At 44.4% G+C, this 24181-nt stretch overlaps 1 protein-coding gene across 3 annotated transcripts in view; it reads left to right on the top strand.

Annotated features, from left to right (window-relative positions):
* Nucleotides 1-288: 288 nt before the first annotated feature.
* LOC117450052 (carbohydrate sulfotransferase 11-like) overlaps nucleotides 289-24181 on the top strand; it is a 29608-nt gene continuing 5715 nt past the window's right edge. For 2 of the 3 annotated variants that reach the window (XM_034088041.1, XM_034088042.1), the window contains exons 1-2: nucleotides 764-835; nucleotides 16669-17122. In XM_034088041.1, coding sequence (XP_033943932.1) covers nucleotides 16705-17122 — 418 coding nt within the window. In that variant the 5' untranslated portion in view covers nucleotides 764-835; nucleotides 16669-16704. Of the gene's footprint in view, nucleotides 836-16668; nucleotides 17123-24181 lie in introns of all 3 variants that reach the window. The other variant, XM_034088043.1, reaches the window with a different exon arrangement.

Consider the following 24181-nt stretch of genomic DNA (forward strand, 5'->3'; position numbering starts at 1 on the left):
ATTTCAATAACTATAGGCCTACTGGTAAGCCGCAGACTTACCAGTATAGTTACAGTAGAGGCATGGTACATTTGTATCGTTGAAAATAACCTTTATTTTTCCATCTTGCACACATGTTATACATCAACGACAACAACAACAACGGACAGCTGAGAATAAATCAAATGAAATATACGACTTTCTCAGACCACCTGTAACATTTCCGACACTCCTCGAAGGCAGCATGCAATCGGGGAGAGGGCTCGAGAGAGGAGGGGGCGTGACGTCATGGCACAGTGCCCCGTCCATGTTTGGCGAAGAAAAAGTTTATGTAGTTTCGACAAACTCTTGTCACCACCAACGACTTGGGCTAAGGAGCAGCAACATTTGTCTCCATACCTTTTACTTTTGCTTTGGGGTTTGTGATACGAACTTACCATCACGACATGATTTATCTTAGGTGACCTTGCTTGATTGGTCATCATTATTAAGTTAGCGTTACCAAAAAAAAAGACCATAACGGGCGGTTCTGGATTTACGTCCCACTCACGTTTCAATGAAAGGCTAATTGCTGGGTCGTTCAATAGGTCCAGCTAACGTTACCCCTGGATGGACTCCTGTCATTTTTTCGTCGCCCATAATTGATGAATAAGGTACTTATTCCTCGGGGAGTCTCGCATCCTCCGTCGGGTGGTCTCGTATGAAACGTTTCGTGGCAGCGACTAGGGGTCGGGGGCTCCGCTAGCAGAGCCCGGCTTCAGGATGAGGATGCCCAGAGGAGGACGCCTGCTCCTGGCGATGTGCCTCGGCTCGCTCTTCGTGCTAGTGCTTTACTTTCAGACCATCACCAAGCCAGGTATGACCCCACATACACTCCGCTTCCTGACCCAAATAACCACACTAACAGTATGGAAAGATTATTCGGCTGAAGTGTCGTTTTCACTAGAATAGGTTGCTATATGAACATAAGAATCACACAGCTACCAACTGACAGTGATGAAGTAAGTGGTTAACAGTGCGGTGGTACTGAATACACTTTTAATGCAGCATTCAGGCTTTAAATAAGTGTTCTAACAATAATGTGGCCACAAAAAGCATTACCGGTACACCTGTTGGTGTTAAACTGCTGTGAGGAACAGCATCATTACATTAATGTACACAATGTTCAAATACTGCTTACTGCACATATTCTTATTTCATATTCTATAACTCATTGCATTCCACTTCGCTATAAATTACTGCTTTATTTTATTGCTATTTAACTATATTTTATTACAAAAATATGTTTTGTTTTATATTAGAGTTTTTGTTTTATATGGAGATTCTTTGTTTTATATTTGATGTATGCACCATGACATCAAGTCAAATTCCTCGTATGTGTGAACCTACCTGGCCATAAACCCGTTTCTGATTCTGAAGTGAAATGAAGAATGAGCTCACTGTGAACGGTGTGATGTTTTTATAGCCCCCTCCCAGCGACCCCCTGCATTCCTGTGCGTTAACCCTCCTCTCTCTTCTTACCTCTCCTCTGCCTTTGTTCCCAACCCCACATCGAAAGGCAGATTGCCCCCCCAACTCTCAGGGGACTGCAGACACCTAGGAGTAGGAGAAAGAGGGAGATAGATGATTGATAGCATTGTGGATAGTATGGAGTGGAGAAGGAGCAAGAGAATGCTGCACAGAGGAGAAACCAGTATCCATTATTTGGTGATATTGTAGGGTATAATGTTCACAGCTTCACATATTAAAACATTGACAATCATCATTACACCCATAATTTCACCTTGATTATCTCCAGCACTCATCACATGATCTAACAGTTAAAAACCACATCAATAAATCAGCTTCCACCAAACATGGAACAATGTTGTCATTCACACAAGCTGCATGTAGCCAACAACAACAACAACACATGTTAGAACCCCTGCAGCAGCAGCAGAAGAGTGTATGTTACTCTTATAGCTTAGCTTGTGAGCTGTTCAGGCTTGTCTGCTTTACAGTAGACATGAGAGCCACATGTAAAGCATGTTGGAGCCACACTTGAGAGGACCAATTCACAGGATGTCAACAAAGCACAGGGCTTCCTTAATTACCGTGTATCTAAGTCTGTCTTGTTTAGTTCTGTGTTATCCCTTTCATTTCTCACTTCCTACCCTGTTTGAATCTGACTGCAGCACAGTCAAGTAAATCATGGCATAAGGAACCAGCCGGTAGTCCTTAACTAGAATAATCTGTTGCAAAACGTATGTGTCTTGACTTTGAATAATGAAATACACCTAAACCATGACAAGTTATTCATTAGGTGTTCATATTTCTAATTCTATCCAGATCGTTTTCTGTCAAAGTTCCTGGATAAAGTCGTATCTGCTATAGTGATAAGTTAGTGTGATGAATAGAGTATAGTGTCTGTCTGAAACATGTGAAACACGACAACACCTCATGATCACAATTCATGGAAATATCTTGAGTACGACGTGTTGTCACAACCACAAACTGTATGATAATGTGTCACAAGTCTATTTCCTTTAACACTGCACATTTAAAACGCATTTCCATAGTGTGTTTAACCAACACCCAGATTATAGAGGATAAGAGATGTACGTTTCCTTCCAGTAATGTCGCCTTCATTTTGGATGGAGTGGAGAAAACCGTTGTAATGTAATAAGCTTAACTCTGTGGTTGGCGTTGTTACTTGTGATACTGCTGGGACTGTTCCAGTCTATAAAATGATGATATGCAGTCACCTGTGAAGGTCAAATATGACAAAAGCCAAATCTCTGCAGCATCCTCTGATCTGATTTAGCTAATTTAATTGTTTTCGTGCAACCATCATTCAAATAAACAGTTTACCCCATAATCCAGGATGCATTTTTTTCCCTTTTACCTGCTATTAATCAATATTGACTCAGTTCAGTTGTGAGTTGCTCGTGTTATACATAATATTGTCTGTAAAGATGTCTTCTCTTTTTGAAATATAATGGAACTACATGGTGTTTGGCCTGTTGTGCGCCAACTTCAAAAAAGGACAAACTTGAAAAACTCAATAGCAATTTCCAAAAATCATTACCCCCATTACTCAAGATAATCAACAGGCTTTGTTATGAGAAGTTTTATTCAGAAATATTTTGATTTGAAGTCTGCAACTCCAGTGCTAGGATTGAGTCATAGCAGCGGTGCTAAGGCACGTGGGCCCAGCATAATGTAAGCGCGGGGAATTGGTTATTGCGTGCGAAGTCTGCCAGCAGCACAAGAAAGGCACTTGAGGCCTAGTACCAGGGCCGGTTCTAGCCAATTTGCTGCCCTAGGCGAGATTTTAGGCGAGATTTTATATATAAAGATTAAATGAAAAATCTCTACAAAAGACAAATACACTACAAAAACAGAAAATTATGGACATAGGTAAATACCTCAACATGGCTTGAAATTTATTGTATGAACATGTTTTAATTAGGGGGTGGACATCACATCCTCTAGGGGGGTCCGGGGGTATGCCCCCGAGAAGATTTCTTTGAACATTTTAAAGTAAAATGCTTCAATCTGGTGCACTTTGAGCAGAATTACTAGCGACCTGATCTAGTGGGTACAACTCTAAAACACCCATATGAAAAAGATCTGTTTACATTTTAATAATCAAATAAGTATGTGAACTTAATAGGGGTGTAACGGTTCACAGAAGTCACGGTTCGGTTCGTACCTCGGTTTGGGGGTCACGGTTCGGTACGGTTCGGTACAACAAGAAAAAGCAAAAAAAAAGTCCCAAATGCGTAATTCCAGGTTTGTTGTTATTTATTTTTGAACAGTAGTGCAAGTTTCAGTTTTAAAATAAGGAACTCTGACATTTTGAATAATTAACTGTATTAAACAGTTAAAAACAAACCACAAACAGCACCACACACTCAGATGGCCATATTATCTATAATGGCAGATGTCAAACTAAAAGGTTTCATCAAGCTGTAAAACTAAAAAGAATGTCTTGAAAATATTACATCATAAATAATAAGAAAGTGTTTCCAGAGCGCAAAGTCGTTGAAAAACATATGCCAAAAGCTTCCGTTATTTATTTTGGTCTCACTGCTTTCATGCCTATTGGCTTCTTAAAAACAGCGTGGATCAGCTGTTGAACAGCTGTTGTCTTTTGCCGGGCTCCGGTGATTGGCAAATCTGGGTGATGCCTTCTGATATGATTTAGCATGTTTGGCGTGTGTTACCATTAGCATACCGCACCGCTATCGAACAACGCCGACAAGCCGTCCTCTTCCGATCCACCACTCGCACACTCCATCGTTATTGTAGTCCACAGGGAACCCGAAATGTTCCCACACAGCTGATTTAAAAGAAGCAGGTGGGTTCTAGCTCCTGTGTGTTATCTGAACTCACCATACTAACTTTTCTTCTTCTTGTATTTAGTTCGTTTTGTTGTTGTTTCTTCTTGTTCTTCATTTGTTGTGTAAGGGCGGCTGGCAAACAGCTTTTAGGCGCAATACCGCCCCCTGGATTATATATAGTGTAGTGGATACTGCCCTGAATGACAGACTTTTTCCCCCACTCGTTAAAAAAAAGGCGTATTCGCCGTGTGACTGCATGTGCCGAACCGTGACGTCCGAACCGTGACGGTACGGGACGGATACCGTTACACCCCTAGAACTTAACCAATAACCTACCATAGCCAATAACAAATAAATGTAACTTGTTTTATTTTTGTTGTTCATTTATATCTTATTTTACCTTAACATTTATTTATTCATGCATATTTTTGTATCTCTCCAACTTTAAACAATATTTTTGGTTTATAGTCCTATAGTATATATTGAAATGATTTCAAACCTGTTTTTATTTATCCTAATTTATTATAAAGGAGTGCCTTGGAAATATGTGTTTACATAATTTGTAAACACATATTTGTTTGAGACCCACTGAGATAACTTAGACTAAAATGAACTATCTAAACACTCCTTTACCTCACCTGAGCTGTTTTTCTCTCTCAGTCTGACAGCAGAGGACTCTCCCTCCACCTTGTTGTTGAAACAGCTCCTTATGTCTTTTAGAGCAGCTAGCTAACCAGATGCTAACAACAAAAATACAAGTAACCGGTGCGCGCTCTCTCTCTCTTTCTCTCTCTCGCTCGTGCCATACATACACACACCCTCCCGAGCTTGAATAATACAGAGACCAATCGAGGGCTTTGATTTATGATCGGTATTGAAGTGGCCATGTCGGCAGGCCACATCATGTAGACAGACAGTCACCCTGTGTGAGGCAAACCCACATTTGTGCAGCGTTGCGTTCACAATACATAATTAAAAAAAAATCGCCAGACCAGCAGGCCACTTAACAGGCCAGGCCATCGGGAAACCTCCCGGTCCTCCCCATGGCCAGTCCGGGCCTGCCTGTTACATACAGTGGCAATGTCTCAAGATTTAGCAAAATACACCTTTTTGAACATACAGTAACACAAATACTAAAAATCCACAGAACAAACAATCAAAAAGGGTCGGCACTTATCATTATTTATAAATGTTTGGTACCTGGCTGGCGCCCCCTAGCAGCGGCGCGCATATTCCAGCAGTAGTGCAGCACCGCCGCTATTTGTATATAGGGGAAACACTGAACTCAGAGCAAAACTATACAGATTGATGAAAAGCACTAAAGGGAAAAGTATAAACACAGGCTTTCTATGAGTCATTTTAAAGTGTGCTCATGTTTCCAGTTCACTTGTCTTCAAAGTTAAATCTTGTAATTAAGCCTACTGTTTAATACCGGAGAGGAAGCACAGTCTATAATATTATTGTTGTGAGAGGTTTGGCCCTCAGGAAAACATTGGACTTTTAGTCCAATAGACTATTATAAACTCATTAGGTAAGTCATGTCAGATTTGTGTCTGTGTTAACTGTTTATTTATTGAGGAATTTGAGTTGGTTTTATTCAGCAATTAATTAAAACCTTTGTTCTAGTTCCTTTATGTGAGAGATTGCTGCACACATAGACCATTGAATGATGTTTAGTCCAAACCAAGATTCAAGGCTTTATAATCCCGTGCACAGTAGTACAGTGTACATATTAGAGATGTCCCGATCCGATCGGGGATCGGAGCCGATCATGTGATTTTCAAAAGATCGAAATCGGGAGAAAAAAATCGGGGATCGGGATTTAAAAAAATATATTTTTATTATTTTATTTAATGTTACAAAACAAAAATGACCATGTTGACGTCTTAAAGTCATCCTGAGGCCTTAGTTTTGGTTAAAAATTACACAACATCATGTATGTGTTGCTTCATTGGGCTTGTTTTCATAGACCTGGTTGCTTATTTCTCTCAAAGAGTGGGCGCAGTGTCTAATAGTAGCAGTAAGCTAACGAGAGGCTACGTTCAGCTGGTGACTCGGGAGTCGGGACAGAGAAAATGTCAGCAGTTTGGAAGTAATATAAAATTGAAAGCGAAGGCAGTGTAACAGCCAGATGCAATGATTGCAAGGCGGAGGTTCCGCGTGGTGGAAATAACAGAGCTACGTTCAACACGATCAATCTAATACGCTACCTGAGAAACAAACACCAACAACAACACGACGAGTACACAGCGGCCACTCAGGTAACGGCACTGAAACAACCGACACTTTCAGAGACTTTCAAAAGGAAAGAGAAACTGCGCCGGAACAGTGAAAAGGCCAAAAGAATAACAGCCAAGATAGCTGAATTCATCGCGTTGGATGACCAGCCGTTATCGGTTACCTTTTTCTCTTAATGCATTGCATAAAGATCGGATCGTGAAAAATCGGTATCGGCAGATTGTCAAAATCAAATGATCGGAATCGGATCGGGAGCAAAAAAAGGTGATCGGGACATCCCTAGTACATATGGCAATGAGAAACCTCAGTCGCAGGCTCCTCCAACAGTGCAACATGAAACAAGGTTTCAGTATTCTGTAGCAGTTACAGCCTGCAGGAGTGCACAAAGATTAGCAACATGGCTAACCCTTGTAGCCTTTTGACAATAATGGACCGTTTCTTTGATAGTATAAATTACCTTTGCAGAATCAACATTGCTAGTGCAATTTAGAAATTGCGGGGAACCAGTTTGTGAGACTGACCGTTGAGCGGCCCGACCAAGCAAGGAGGCAGAGGCAGAACGTCCAAATACAACCCGGTGTGGGCATTTATTCAAATCTTGGGCACATGATTCACAGCCTCAATTGCTGTCCACCTGAACACAGTCAGCAGCCACAAGGATCTCACACACACTACCTGTCCACTGACAGGGAAAACAGAGCCTAAATACACACACACACTAATCAATCAACAAGACACAGGTGAGGGGGGGAGGGGACAACACAAGGCACCAGGTGAACACAATCAGGAGCAACAGACAAAACGGGTTTGGGGAACACCCCCAAACCAAACCACATGTGCAATATTACAAGGCCCGAAGCCATCAGTCCACAGTGACGAGGTTACCTTCGTCACACAGTCAAATGTCCATGTGTCCACGAGAATCACTGGCCAAGTGCATCTAACATTATGTAATGCTTCTATTATGATATGGTTTGCTTTGTTGAGGTCCACAGTGTTGAGGACTTAAAAAAAAAAAAGCATATGTCCCCAAGATGATGGAGGATTTATATATACAGTAACTTGCAATGGCAGCAGCCATATTGGATTGTAGGGCTGAAACAACAAGACAATTAATTTGAGTCTTCTAACGGAAATTATTTCGACAACTTTTCTTTATGATTATTTATTAATTTAACCAAACATTGACTGGTTCCGACATACAAATTCACACATTTAAATATATGACGGTTTTCCTGATTACTCTATTATAGGAAACGGCAAAAAATACATTTGAAATTGTTGCCTTGGACTTGAAGAGTTCTCTTTGATTTGATTTATGTTGAAATGCAGGCAGCATCAGTTTCATCTCACATATCACCCAGTTAACGACAGGTTAAGATCTCAACAGATATTGATCATGCGTGTATTTAAGGTTGGCGTAGTTTGTTGCTGTGCTCGATGCTGCAGGGTTTTCACATGGTTTTAGCTAATGGGCAAGAGAAATTCGACCCTATAATCACTGATCTTCTATCCAAACTTAGGCCCAGAAACATTGGACTTTGGGATATTTCTGTTTTGGAAAAGGGGAACATTATCTCCTATGTCCCTGTTAAAATATTTTAAATGTCCTCTTGCATGTTGGCAAATGAAAGGTTTGCAGAGTAGTTCCTGTAACATGCTCCCATCACTTCTTAATTGTTACATTTCCCCCAAAAATCCTCCCTCAAACCAGTGTGACATTTTGAAGGGAAAATCCTCTGACATGTTCTATTTTCAGTCGTCCTCTCTTATTAAATACATCATAATTTCAACCAAAATAGACATGAAAACCCAGTTTCTATTTCCCCTCAGTACTCCTTTTATGTGGCTGCATTGACTCAGCAGCTGTGTGACGTTTGAGGTTAAATGTTACGATGCCAAGAATCTTACCTCAGTGTGAAAGGGTGGTACGCAGTGTGTGCACTTGTCAAAGGTGGGGTGACCTTGTCAGCATTTACAAAGAAAGTGAAATCCACACTTGTGCTTACAGTGCTAATTTCAAAGTGGTGACACAGGAAACCATTTTCTATCCTAATCCAGATTATCAAAAAGATTATAATTTGTTACGAGAACAACATGAATAGCACAATTTTAATGAAGAAGTAAAACATGTCAATCTTTAACCAACCTGCATTTATTTATCCTTGTCTTAAGATGTAATGATATATCATGGCTGTTAGGGTTAGGTTCATGTTTTGTTTGCATTATGGCTGATACTGAGCTAATATGTGTTGTCACTGGTCAGAGCCAGGATTCGTACTCTTGATCCAATCATAATTCCTGAACCACACACATATCCTCTGTTGGTGTTGATGTTTCCTCGACATTCACCCACTCAAACTTTTCCACTCTGCTTGCTGGGCAAAGCTTCGTGGCTTCACATCCTCGAGGGTGGGAAACACCCTTCTCTCTCTTTCCCAGCCATAGGAGACCATAGTGAAATGTCTGATCAAGTTGAAATGCCCACGGCATTTTATCACAATTTCGCACCTACACCATGCCAATGTTTGAGGTCTAGATTGTTCCGACAAAACTCTTGTCACACAATCATTAAACCTGAGCGGAATGACACATAAATAAATAAACCGCCTCAGATGGATGACAGGTGTTTGAAGATTGTTTTTGCCAGATATCACGGATGCTCTACTTTCTCGTTAACAAAAGCAGAATCCACTCTGCTGGCTTCTTTCTTTGTCCTACATACAATCAGTGCACAAATTAAAAACGTTATATTTTACAATCTTTAGGCACACACATTGTAATCATCGTCTTTGAACAAATGTATTTACCCACAAACGTGCTTTTTCACCACCAAACACAAAGTATAATCCTGAAAGCAAGCGTGCAAGTTGCTGACGACCATCTGACTTTTCTATCAATGCAGCTGTTGTGAATCAAACAAACAAACAAACAAACAAACAAACAAACAAACAAACAAACATATATCCTTTATTATAATGGCCCCCACAATGCCCACAGCTCTTTGGAGAGTGCTGCTCACCACATGCTGCACCTGCTGGCTATTTATTCTAAAAAGACTACTTGTTCATCTCTTTTACATGTTATATCTTGTACATCGTTAATCCTTCTGGCTGCCATCTTTCTTTTTAAACTTGCCAATTATTTGGCTTTGTAAAGGCCTGATTGGCCTCAACAGAAAGCTCAAATCAGTTGGAGATGATTTGAGCTTTGGGACATGGCGCGTTATCCTGCTGGAAGTAGCCATCAGAAGAAGGGTACACTGTGGTCATAAAGAGATGGACATGATCAGAGACAGTTACTCAGGTAGGCTGTAATGGTAAATGGTAAATGGACTGTACTTATATAGCGCTTTATCCAGTCTTTAAGACCCCTCAAAGCGCTTTACATACTACATGTCGTTCACCCATTCATACTGAGCAGGGTATGTTAGGACATGCACTAACATACATACACATTCACACACCGTTGGCCATGCCATCGGGAGCAACTCAAAGCTGTGGCTTTTAAACGATGCTCAATTGGTACTAAGGAGCCTAAAGGATGCCAAGAAAATATCGCCCACACCATTACACCACCAACACCAGCCTGAACCGTTAATATGATATTTATGCCAAATTCTGACCCTACTGTCCGAACATCGCAGCATAAACCAAGACTCATCAGACCAGGCAACCTTTTTCCAATCTTCTATTGTCAACGTTTGGTGAGCCCGTGCAAATTTTAGCCTCAGTTTCCTGTTCCTAGCTGACAGGAGTGGCCCCCCATGTGGTCTTCTGCTGCTGTAGCCCATCTGCTTCAGGGTTCCACGTGTTGTGTGTTCAGAGATGGTCTTCTGCATACCTTGGTTGTTTCGAGTGATTATTTGAGTAACTTGTTTCTATCATCTTTAAACAGTTTGGCATCAACACTGCATTTTCGCCCAGAGAACTGCCGCTCGCTGGTAGGGCTGCTCAATTCATCGTATTTTAATCGCAATTACGATTTTGTCTTGCAACGATTATGAAAACAACATCATTGAAATAAAACGAATATTATTTTTTATTATTTATTTTTTTTGTAATTGTTTTTTCAGTTGAATTATACTTAAAGTTCAGGGTAATCAACTGTTAAAAACATACTGTCCACATTTCTTTCTTCAATAAATGAATAATCGTTTTTAATAATCGTGATATCAATTATTGACCCAAATAATCGAGATTATGATTTTTGCCATAATCGAGCAGCCCTACTCGCTGGGTATTTTCCCTTTCTCAGACCATTCTCTGTAAACCCTAGAGATGGCTGTGCGTGAAAATCCCAGTAGATCAGCAGTTTCTGAAATACTCAGACTGTCTGGCACCAACAACCATGCCACGTTCAAAGTCACTTAAATCAACCTTTCTTCCACATTCTGATGCTCAGTTTGAACCTCACCAGGTCGTCTTGACCATGTCGACATTGAGTTGCTGCTATGTGATTGGCTGATTAGATAGTTGCCTTAAAGAGCAGTTGAATGAGGCTGCGGCCCCACGAGGACGAAAACGGCTAAACGCATAGGATTAACGCAAACGCAATCGCAAACGGCTTCCGTCCACATGCAATAATTATCCGGATAGTGTCTGCCCACACGAGACCGCTCCGTTTAGCTCCAACCGCTGGAGAAGCTGCAGTACATATGCAGGAGCCTCTACGTGGCGCTGTAACTTCCTCCACAAAAGCAGCGAAGAAGCATGGTTGTCATGGTTGCCCTTCTGTTTATTCTCCGCGGTGGGGGCCGAGGGAACCGGGCAGAGTTTTTCGCCAGTCAGCGTTTATTAAAGTTGAAATCTTCCGGACAAAATTATAAAAGTGCCGGTCAAAGGTCTTCTTTGTTATTTATTGAGCTTTAAAACAAATGAATAACGACTCTATATAATATAATGATAAAATACACGGAGCCTCTCTTTTTCCTCCTTCTCTTCGGACAGCGTCAGTGTCTGTCTCATGCAGCAGCTGATCCAGTAATGAGTGACCCGGCCGTAGTGTTGTCACGATACCAACATTTTGGTTTCGATACCGATACCAAGTCAAGAATTGCGATTCCGATTCTTTTTCGATACTTTTCTTAAAAAAAGGGAAACACGGAATATCGGCTTTAAAATTAGGAATAACAGATGATTTTAGCAGTCAGAACAACTAAAGCAGCAGGTAATAATAACAGAAACGCCAAAGAGTCACATCTAATATAAATATATATAAAAGCATTTATTTTAATTGTGTAGCAGTGAGTTTAACATTTTGGCAGCACTGTTGAGCATTTTGAAAATGTATTTTCATGCCTCTGTGCAAGACTTAGTCTTTCTATCTTTATAGCCACTGGTGTAAAGTAACTAAGTTCATAAACTCAAGTACTACTTGGGTACAATTTTGAGATACTTGTACTTTATTTAAGTATTTCAATGTTTCTTTTGTTACTTTGTACTTCTTCTCCTCTACAGTTCAGAGGTACATGGTGTACTTTTACTCCACTACATGTATTTAATCCCTTTAGTTACTTCACAGATCTGGATGAATGATGTGAAATATAACCAAGTGTTGAATCAGACTTTAGTTCCACCTGGAGTAAATCCACCAGCTACCCTGCAGTCTACAAAGTACTTCAGACTAGCTACACCTTCACCAGCTACCCTGCAGTCTACAAAGTACTTCAGACTAGCTGCACCTTCACCAGCTTTGAGAACACTTTCATGATCAATCATTATAAAACATATCATATATATTATTCTGAAATGGACCAATCTGCACAATGACTACTTTTACTGTCGCTACTTTAATACTTTTACTTGAGGAACATTTTGAATGCAGTACTTTTACTGTAACAGAGTTTTCCTACACTCTGGTGCTTCTACTTTTACGGTCGCTACTTTAACTATATTATATTTTGATGATAATACTTTTGTACTTTTATTTGAGGATCATTTTGATTGCAGGATTGTTCCTACATTCTGGTACTTCTACTTTAACTCAAGTACAAGACCTGGGTACTTCTACTTTTACTCAAGTACAAGATATATACTTATAACACCTCCGTTTATAGCCTATGAAAAAAACTAATAGAAAACGAAGGCTAAAGCTAACGTTAGCAGATAGTGATGCTAGTTTGCTAGTTAAGTTTGCTCAACGATAATATTGCGACAGAAAAACTTTTCAGTGCACATCACCCTCTGCCGCTCCGACAGGGAGCTCTGCTCTGAAACACCTGAACGGCCCGTTCACAGACTTCTGGCGTCTTTTCTGTCAACAAGCCGAGGCGCAGCGGCAGTTGCACTCCCACTTGCAGCCATGCTTCTCATTTTCTCACATGCTCTGGCAGCTAGCGCGTGGCTGCGTGCACGAGAGAGGGGAGGGACTTGAGAGGAGCGGGACTGCAGGCACGGCTACAGGGAGTGGAAGCAGAGCGCTGAACACACACGGCTCTTATTAAAACGGCGCTTTTTCACGGGAGTACTTTTCCCCGTCATTCTTAAAGTACCGATACTAATGAAACGGAGGAATCGTACCGTTTTTAACTGCAGGGTATCGCGGTACCTTTCAAGTATCGATACACCGTGCAACACTACCCGGCCGACAGTAAAAAATAAACATATTTATAACTAGTTTAGGGAGTTTGAGAGGTAATTAAAATAGCTAAGGGTGATGATCTGACTTGACGTGTGTGTTTTGCTGCAGCGGGAGGAGCTGCAGGTGGGCAGAGCTGCGTGTCTCCGTCCTGTCAGATTAGACTTCACTCGCGAGAGAAAGATAAATAATCTGAATTCAGGATGCAGTTTACTTTGACGTGGGGGTGAGCAGCAGAGGTGGGGAGAGGCAGGGCTATTGCCTCATCATTATTGCTGTAGATGTTGCACAAACAACTGTAGCATGGTCAATAGCGTCCGGAGCACGATAGCAACTCTGCGATCCGCCATTGTTGTTGTTGTTGGTGGCGAAACACTTCAGCACTGGCGCGGGGTAAGCGGAGGTGAGCAGAAGAGGTGGGGAGAGGCGGGGCTATTGCACAATCACTATCAGTGATCTGAAAATGTCCGTATAGGGCGCACACACGGAGCTGTTTGACCCCCCAGAGAGTGGCGTATGCATTTCTATCCACCTTGGGACCCGTTGTCGTTTCCTCAGTCGTTTAGTGCCATATTCGGTCGTCCTCGTGTGGCCGAACGGTCTATATGACACTAAACAGTAACGCAAACGACCGAATTCGTCCTCGTGGGGCCGCAGCCTGAGTGTACCTAATAAAGTGGCCAGTGAGTGTATATTGTTAGCTCTGTTTAAAACCTGTGCCAACTTAGACAGGAAACTGCACCAATTAACTTTATCTAACATCAAATGCAGAATATACAGTTGGTGCTTACCAGTATTTGGTTGCTTTCCTTGGAATAAGTCAAATGATACCTCTTTTCACCCTCTGTCTGAAACCAGAGCCCAGTCTGCTCTGATTGGTTAGCTGGCGAGCTCTGTTGAGATTGATCAACCGCTTAGAGATGACCCGCTCTTTAGCCTATCATGTGCCATGTGTTGGAGCAAGCCAATAGTAGTGCTAGTGTTGCATAATGATGCCATTTTGTTACGGAAGTCCCTCCGGAGGAAACACTGGGATTTGAGCCTTTGCAGACTATTTACATGCACAAAACCTAAAGAACATACTACAGGAAAGGGAAAACCAAAGACAGGGCTTCTTTCAAGGCAGTTGTTGAGCTCGACAGAAATAGTGCTTTGATGTATATTATGAGTATCAGCTGAAACGGAACTTGTATTATATTAAATTGTTTTCCCATATTGCCCAGCAAGTCTACACACATGATGTACCCTCCTAGTCACCTTATCCCCTTTGGCCCCTCTCATCATGGCCCCTACATGCATGCTGTATTTATACAGTGGTGAATAATAACCCAAGTGTGTTAACGCCTCACATTACTACCTTCATGTTAAATCTATCCGAGTAAACCCATAATCCATCAAACTGAAGCCTTTTAGTGTTAAGGAGAATTAGAGGGGCCTGCAGATGTATCTCCGGTCAGTTTGAGCTGTGATATCATACCAAGTGTGGAATTAGCTGGTTGGTGTAGTAACTTCATCCTTAAATCTGTTTAAGCAATATTTTAGTTGGAAGTGTCTTTATTTGAACTGTGCAACTTAACATATGGAGGGCGATGTTAAACTGGAACAAAGGAGATGAGTGATCGTAAAGACGCCTCATGTTGTCGGTCTAATTAGCACCATGTGCTCTCTGAGCGTGTTGATGGTGTGACATTCACAAGTGAATCAAGCTACGTTCAAAACAAAAACGGAAAGTCTGGCAGCTGTGTTAATCCTGATGACCCCGATGTCTCTTCCTGTTATCAGTTGTTTTGTGACTTTTAGTTTCTCTCAGTGAATCTGCCTTTTACATTCAGGTTTTCTTTCAGCTTGTGGAAACTTCCATTACGTGGCCCTCATGAACGCAGTCCTTCATTTCAAGTGCAATTAAGTGTAATTTGACCTCTTTAAGTAAATATTTCATTTTCATTTCAAACCTTTATTTATACAGATAAATCCCATTGAGATCATTGATCTCTTTTTCAAGGGAGACCTGGGGCCTGTACTACGAAGCTGGTTCAACCTAACCTGGATATGTTTGAGTTAGCCGGTTGGTCTAATCCAAAACATACGCGCTCTCGCTAAACGGTCCTACGACGCTGGTTATCAAGTGGATCGCTCAAGCCAGCCGTGTCCTATCTAGTTAGGTGCGCGTTCACATGAAAGCGGTGGTATCTGGAGCATTCGACCAATCACAAACATGGAGAAGCATACTGACAGCGCAGCGTCATACTTCCTGAATGAAAAGTCAACTATAATATTAGACATATGAAGAAGTTAAACTTTAAACATCCATGACTTAAACACTTTATCCAGGATAAAAGCCACATAGCTGCACCTGCAAGGTGAATACAGCTGGTTTGAATGCATACATTAACAGGTTTATGATATCACTGCCCTGTCTAAAACACGAGTGGATCTGACTTTAATTAGGCTACATTTGTCTCGAGTGTTTCGTCAACTTAATGTGTTGCTTAAAATAATACTTCTGCATACAGTAGGCCTATGTGACACTGTGAGTGTTGCACGGCCAGATACGGCTCAGCTGACTCGGATAAGAAAATATATGATACATTATGAAGTGATATGCCGCGGACTGTAGGCAACTTAATGTTACTCTGATCCGGTTACTTATGTTGTGGCAGATATTTAAGTAAGCTTTCTTAACGCTAATGTTATAATAGTCAGATTGCTCTGAAGATGGGAGGTGATATTCTATTAATGTTCACGTTCACACAGTCGGTGATTTTTGCCGGCCGTCTTTCCTGCGACGGCAGTTTTTCTGTATTTCCTTTCTCCTGTAATATGACTTGATCGCTTTAAACTCCGCACACTGAGCTCTGATTGGTCAGCAGGCGGTGCTTTCACTGAGTTGAGCTCTTAGCCTGCAACCTAACCTGGTCCCGACCAGGTTAGCTGCTTAGCATATATTACCATGGAGATCTAGCTTGCTAAAAAGAGAACCAGCTTCGGATGACCGGAAAGCCGGAGTTTTCCCTGAATTTAGCCGGCTAAGCGAAAATCCTGCTTCGCAGTATACCCCCCTGGTCCCGACCAGCTTAGCCGCTAAGCATAAGGACATCATACAGCATCATTTACATAATTATCCACATAAACAGGTACCAATAGCTTCCGATTGACTAGCATTCAACCGAGCTTTAAAAACATTTAGTGGCACCAGATTGTTCATGTTAAGATCTGTCTGTGTTGGTGTTTTGTCTTGTCTAGATCTGTCTGTGGTTTTCTGTCTGCGTTGTGTTTTGTCTTGTTTAGATCTGTCTGTGGTTCCCTGTCGTTAGTTTCCCTGGTGTGTCTGATTACCCGATTGTGTTCACCTGTGGCCCCTGTGTTTTCTCCTCCCTCCTCACCTGTGTCTTGTTTGTGTGATTAGTCTTGTGTCTATTTAAGTTCTGGTTTTTCTGTCTGTCTTTATCGGTTCGTCTTGTGTCATGACTTGGTACGGGAAAGTGGGAAAACAACGATATTTGGAATACAAATAAGTTGCTGTTTGTACGATCCTCTCCCCTAACAGCATTTCTGTGGGGGGGGCCCTATCTGAGTGTTCGTGATGGCTGAAAGAGGAGAAATTACGAAGGGAATTGACGTGCATTCAGGAATGCAGGAAGCTGTGTCAAAGAATGCGGAAGTGGAGCGGGAGACGGGGAAAATGGCGGCGGAGAAGTCTAATAACAAGACGAAAAGGCGTGAGGGCGAAGGAGAGAAAGCAGCGAAGGACACAGAGGCTGGAGAGGATATCGGGGCTGCATCTCTGGAAAGAGGGCAAGCTGGAGTGAAGACGGGAGTGACGGCCGCGAAAATGGCAGAGGTCCCGCGAGGCGGAGGTGGAGTTGAGGGAGCGGAGGAGAATGGTCCAAACGACGGAGTGACCGGGGGAAACGGCAGAAGAACAAGTGAAGATGGAAATAGGAGCGAAAAGAGAAGAGAAAAAGAGGGAGTGAGCAACGAGGAAGAGGAAGAAAATGCGGGTGAGCTACTCCGCAGAACTGACGTTGGGTGTGTACGTAGAGGGGCGAAGAGGAGAGGTATCAATGATGGACTTGCTTAAGGCAATAAGGAACTTGTGCGGGGTAATACTAGGGTGCAGGGTGAGAGGGGAGGGTGGGAGTGATGATGATGATGTGATGTTGAATGAAGGGAATGATGATGCGGCCAATGTGGGGGGGGGAAAGCGTGGAGAGTTTGGAGCATGATGAGGGGAGGAAGGGTAAAAAGAGGATGAAGGGGAGTGAGAAGGAGGGAGGAGAAGCTGAGGAGGTGGGAATTGAGGGAGAAAATTAGGTGGAGATGGAGGGGGGGGAGGAGGTGAAGAAGTAAGGGGAGAAAGGATGCAGAGCCGGGGGGAAAGGGTGGGGGGATAGGATGGATGAGGAAGAGGAGGAGCAGAGAGAGGAGGAACTTATAAGAGTGAAGATATTAAGGCATAAAAAGGACAACATTGAGTTGGAGGAGAGTAAGGGGAATAACGACGCGGTGGTGAGGGAGGTGGAAGAAGAGGTGGGAGATAGTGAAGGACAATCGAGCGATGAGGGGAATATGAGTGATGTTTGGAATAGTGAGAGGGAGGAGAGTGGGACTGAGGAGCAGGAGGTGCAGAGACAGAAGAGAAAGGACCTTAGATTTGAGAGGGGGTTGAAGGGGATAAAAGAGGGAAGAGGAAAATAAGCCATAAGAGCGAGGAGGGAGGAGCTCAAGGGTTGGAAGCGAATATCAGTTAACATAGGGGAGGGAAATGAGGAAGGTGACTGGGTGGAATGAGAGGAGAATGTACATCACCTCAGGGTTAGGCAAAGGCCGTTTGGGGGGAGGGAGGGGGAAACGGTGGCGATATGGAGGGACATGTGGGAAAAGAGAAGAGCAAAGGCGATAGCTATCACTCGGATGGACGTGGAGAAGGGAATTGGGGATGGGGATATGTGGGAATAAAGATGTGATGCAAGGTACGGGTGGGGAGGTTGAGCAGGAGGAAGAGGGAGATAAGGGAAATGGGGGGGAAAATTGATGTGGAAGATGGGTCGGGTCGTAATTCTGGTCTGTTTTGATGTGGTGTTGATATGAGGGAAGGTGGAGGTGGAGAGCACTAATTAATGTGTGTAATAGAGAGATGGTGATTTGTATGCAGGAATAACATCTATGGAAAATGAGATTGAGATGTAATTAAATTGGTAGGAAGCCTTGGGGTCCTTTCTTTTTGGGGATCAGTAAGGTGGGTGATTATGTGTTAAAATGTAATTTTTCTAAGAGAAAAAAAAAAAAGATTTGGCTTGTCCTCGGTGAGTGTTCTGTTCTGTCTTTGTTAGTATAGCCTTGAAATAAAGGAATTGTCATGTTAATCTGCATTTGGGTCCTACCTGCTTCACACACCGTAACATTACGAACCGACCCACGATATGGGCCCAGCAGATCCGTGTGAGCAGGAACTAGTGGATTATACCTTTTTCTTTGTCTGACTGCGCTCATCGATGGATAGGAGCGGACAGGGTTCAGCAGCGAGATGCTGCTCTGGCAGATGCAGTCCACCTTACGCTGAGGAATCAAGATTTGGTTAAATTCTTACCGGCCTGGCTTTTGGATTACCTCACAGTTTGTTTTCCCGATCCTGATAGACCCAGGTCTCCAGATTCCCTTTTTGATACCACACGCATCGGTGTGGTCCGTCTGGCGTCAGCCCCTGCTTCTCACCCAGTGTTTGCTACAGTCCAGGAGCCATTCGCTGGTACTCGTCTGGCTTTTGGCGGTCCACGGAGCCTCCGAATGGCTCCTAAGAGGAGTCGCCAGGTTAGCAACACGAGCCTAAAAGGCCATGGTTCCAGAACCAGTTCAGCCCCCAGCAGCCATGGTTACAGCTCCAGTACAGGCCCCAGCAGCCATGGTCCCGGCCCCAGTCCCGGCCCCAGCAGCCATGGTCCCGGCCCCAGTCCCGGCCCCAGCAGCCATGGTTCCGGCCCCAGTCCCGGCCCCAGCAGCCATGGTTCCGGCCCCAGTCCCGGCCCCAGCAGCCATGGTTCCAGACCTAGTTCTGGCCCCAGCAGCCATGGTTCCAGACTTAGCTCTGGCCCCAGCTGCCATAGTCCCTTCTCTGGTCCCCCCTCTAGTCCCTCCTCTAGTCCCTTCTCTAGTCCCTTCCCTAGTCCCTCCTCAGGTCACTTTCCTAGTCCCTTCTCTAGTCCCTTCTCAAGTACCAACTCTAGTCCCTACTCAATTCCTTTCTCAAGTCCTTTCTCAAGCCCCTCCTCTAGTCACTTCCCTAGTCCCTTCTCCAGTCCCCCCTTTAATCACCTCTCTAGTCCCTCCTCTGGTCCCTTCCCGAGCCCCTCCTCTAGTCCCTTCCCAAGTCCCTTCTCTAGTCCCTTCTCTAGTCCCTTCCCTAGTCCCTCCTCGGGTCACTTCTCTAGTCCCATCTCCAGTTTCCTCTCGAGTCCCCTCTCAAGTCCCTTCTCGAGTCACCTCTCAAGTTCCATCTCTAGTCCCTCCTCAGGTCACTTCTCTAGTCCCATCTCCAGTTCCCTCTCGAGTCCCCTCTCGAGTTCCCTCCTCTAGTCACTTCTCGAGTCCCCTCTCCAGTCCCCTCTCGAGGTCCCTCCTTTAGTCCCTCCTCTAGTCCCCTCTCTAGTCCCCTCTCAAGTCCCCTCTCGAGTTCCCTTCTCTAGTTCCTCCTCTAGTCCCTCCTCTAGTTCCTCCTCTAGTCCCCTCTGGAGTTCCCTCTCTAGTTCCCCTCTCGAGTCACGTCTCAAGTCCCTACCCAATGTCCTGGTCCGTTGGAGGTTCCGCTGGGGGTCCTGCCAACTCCATGTCCTGTCCCGTTGGAGGCCCCGTCGACTACTCCTCTGCCTGGGGTCCTACCAATCGTATGTCGGTCCCGTTGGATGTCCCGCCGTCTACTCTCCTGCCAGGGGTCCTGCCAGCTCCTTGTCCTGTCTCGTTGGAGGTCCCTCCGACTACTCTCCTGCCGGGGGTCCTGCCAACCCTTTGTCCTGTCCCATTGGAGGGGTCGCCGTCTACTCTCCTGCCGGGGGTCCTGCCAGCTCCTTGTCCTGTCTCATTGGAGGTCCCGCCGACTACTCTCCTGCCGGGGTTCCTGCCAACCCTTTGTCCTGTGCCGTTGGAGGCCCCGCCGACTACTCTCCTGCCGGGGGTCCTGCCAATCCTATGTCCTGTGCCGTTGGAGGCCCTGCCGACTACTCTCCTGCCGGGGGTCCTGCCAACCCTTTGTCCTGTCCCGTTGGAGGTCCCGCCGTCTACTCTCCTGCCGGGGGTCCTGCCAGCTCCTTGTCCTGTCTCGTTGGAGGTCCCGCCGACTACTCTCCTGCCCGGGGTCCTGCCAACCCTTTGTCCTGTGCTGTTGGAGGCCCCGTCGACTACTCTCCTGTCGGGGGTCCTGCCAACCCTTTGTCCTGTCTCGTTGGAGGTCCCGCCGTCTACTCTCCTGCCGGGGGTCCTGCCAATCCTATGTCCTGTGCCGTTGGAGGCCCCGCCGACTACTCTCCTGCCGGGGGTCCTGCCAACCCTATGTCCTGTCCCGTTGGAGGTCCCGCCGACCGCTCTCCTGCCAGGGTTCCTGCCAATCCCGTGTCCTGGTCCTCTTCCGTGGGGGATCCTGCCGAGGCCTGTCCCACCAGCTCCGACGCCGGTTCCTGCCCGGCCTCCGGCGCTGTCCCGTCAGCGTCTTCCTGCCCGGCCTCCAGAGCTGGCTGGTCTTCGCTCTCGAGCCCGGCCCTTTGAGAGCCGCAGTATTCACCCTCGATCCCGGCCCTTTGAGAGCCGCAGTCTTCACCCTCGATCCCGGCCCCCTGAGAGCCACGGCCTTCACCCTCGAGCCCGGCCCCCTGACTTTCCCGGCCGCGGTCCTCGCCCTCAAGCCCGGCCCCCTGAGAGCCGTGGTCTTCGCCCTCGAGCCCGGCCCCCTGAGAGCCGCGGTCTTCGCCCTCGAGCCCAGCCCCCTGAGAGCCCAGCCCCCTGAGAGCCGCGGTCTTCGCCCTCGAGCCCTGCCCCCTGAGTGCCGCGGTCCTCGCCCTCGGGCCCGGCCCCCTGACTCTTCCTGCCACTGCCTTCGCCCCTCCATAGCCCCCTTTTCAAACTCTGCTTTGCCCCCGGGCCGTCCGCCCGAGACCCCTTCCGGGTCCTCCGCTGTGCCTCTGGGCTGTCAGCCCAAGCCCGTCCTCCAGACCCCCTCCACCCACCCTGTTGGCCCTCGTTCTGTGTCCCTCCTCCGGGACGTTAATCTGCATTTGGGTCCTACCTGCTTCACACACCGTAACAGTTCAGTTTCCATTTAATTTGCAGACTATTCCAAGGTTTATTGGAAATAATCCAAGGATTTACAGTATTGGTGCCACAGAATCCTCTTTGCTGTACACCATGATCCCAGAGGGGGTTAGAGGAAACTTTATTTTTTTAAAGTGGGATTTTTGTCCGCCGATAGCAGATGGCAGAGATTTGTTTTGATAAGAAAAATAATATTGACAAAAAAGGTGCATGCAATGGTCCCACACACAGTGAATGCATTTTAGAATAGTTCTCAATAAACGTTTTCACCTTCTGTAAACTGATGAGATAGTGCTGTCTGTTTATAATGCAGCAGTAGAGTTTACAGGGTTAATGGAACCTTGTTTGTCTGTGAATGTAACATCATAAAGTTCAATGTGGGCCTGTAAGTGCATTTGTAGTAACACTGCGGCTGCGATTCAACCGTCAGCAATTGTGTCACTTCTGGGCCTCAGAGGAAGTGGTGATAGAACACATGTCACAGAGCGAGTGCTGGCGAGAGATAGCTGCTAATGAAAGAGAACATTTCAAGTATTTTTTATTAGTATGTACAACTACATTTTCAAAGATTGAAACCTTCCATGGGAATTAACGAGGATTTATGGGAATAAACTGGGAATTTTTAAATTGAAGGTTGGCTCTTCATAGGGAATTTAAATATAGTTGGGGAAAGTATATTTGAGCATAATCTTGACTAAAACAAACAGATGCCATTCAAGTACACTTGAATATCCATGCCATTCCTCAATCACATTACATTACATTGCATTTAGCTGACGCTTTTATCCAAAGCGACTTACAATAAGTGCGTTCAACCAACAAAATACAAACTTGAAGAAAACAGAATCTGCGTCGCTTTCTGGGTCAGCTGGGGACGTATCCTCCACATCTACATAGCACACTGCTTACTGCATGGCTATTGAGACCACACCCCCTAAAGCAAGGGTGGGGAACCTCCGGCCCCCGGGCCGTATATGGCCCGTGAGTCCATTTGATGCGGCCCTCGAGGTAATTTCTAAACACACGCAAAAAATTAAAGAAATCTAGAGTGCAAAATAATTAAACAAGTGAGTGCCTGTTTTTGCTGGCCGAGGTCAGGGTCCTTGACACAACACAAGCCTAACGTGTCATCACGTGGTATATGTCTCGTCTGACAGGGGTGTAGTTCTGACGGAGAGCACCAGAACGCCGCTCCAGCACTTCCAAAAATTGCAGTACCCATAAGGAGCCGTACACATGCCGCAGTTTTTGCATGGCTGTGTCTTTAGTTGAAAGCCCAGTGGTGATCTGTCATACTGATCATACAGTCAATAACTTTGTTGTTATTAGCATCTGGTTAGCTAGCTATGCTAACGAATATAAAACACTTTTTCTCCAGACAGTGAGGTAAAGGCACATCTTTATATGATCATTATAGTTATAAAAAAATAAGAGAATAAAGTAAACGAGTATAAAATACTATATGACAGTAAAAAAAAGTTGTTAAATAAACAAGAATACAGTTTAAAAGGGGAGTGATTTGTAAAATATCCATAACGAATAAGAAAATCTGCTTATCCATAGATCTCCTAATGTTGCTCTCACACCAGATTGATGCTTTTAACTTCAACATTTAAAGAAATATATTCCCGGGGGAGCATGCCCCCGGACTCCCCTAGAGGAGGTTAGGTCCCCCCCCACACTTAAATCATGTTCACATGGATAGGAAACTAAATACATTTGCACACATCTTGTGTCCATATCTTTCTGTCTGGAACAGATAAAACAAACAAAAAAATCGATTTAATTATATAAATAAAATGTAATAAAATGTATATTAAATGAGAATCGTATCCGTGTTGTTGATCGTATCCGTGTTGTCCTTCTCGGACCATGCACTACGCATTTCAGTGGTTTTGGGGGGGCATCAGCGGTAATTAAAGTTTAAAAGTCTCAAAAATGCTACAACTACTGTCACAAACTGGATGAATGTGACGTATTTTGTTAAAGGAGGATGAAAGCGTAATTAAGGAGCACTATTGGAGTGACTTTGATGGTTATTGGACTCAGGAGGGAGGTGTGTCTGTCTACAGAAGGTCCAGTTGTGATAGACACGGTTCGCCACTGGTAGAATTACTTTAGATATATTTAAAGTATTTATTTAAACCAGAGCCCATGGACATGTGTAACAGCATGCTCCCCTCAACTTGCTTTCACATTCACACCCATGTAAACACTCACACATTGAGAGGTTGTATCCATAATTAAGTTATGCTAACGGCTCTGTGAGGCTGTACTTATGCCCAGTGATGCTTTGAGCTAAATGCTAACATCAGCATGCTTAATTGCGATGTTTAGCTGGTATAATTTTTACCACAGTCACCATCTTGGAGGATGCACACATTGGTAAAGTAGCACCTTACACAAAGCACAGCTGAGGTGGCCGTGAGTCTTGCCAAAAGCGTTGGGCGGAGTCAAACGATGACCTGATGATGGTTTTATATGAAAGCTCAGGGGATCATTAGGGTCAGTAGGCTGTGCCCACTGGGGACCATGCATTTCTAGCTGATGAGATGTTTCAATCTGTCCTCTCTAGAGTCACACTGTTAGCATAGCTTAAACAGTGTCTGTGTGTTAAAGGGCACACATTATGGTTCAGGGTTCATATATATTAGGGCTGTCAAGTTAACGCATTAATAAAACATTTTTTTTAAATTAACGCCACTAATTATTTTAACACGATTAACGCATGTGTATTTGTTGTCCTCGGCCGCTCCATAGTT

Source organism: Pseudochaenichthys georgianus, chromosome 7 (genome assembly GCF_902827115.2).
Source record: "Pseudochaenichthys georgianus chromosome 7, fPseGeo1.2, whole genome shotgun sequence".
Lineage (NCBI taxonomy): Eukaryota > Metazoa > Chordata > Actinopteri > Perciformes > Channichthyidae > Pseudochaenichthys > Pseudochaenichthys georgianus.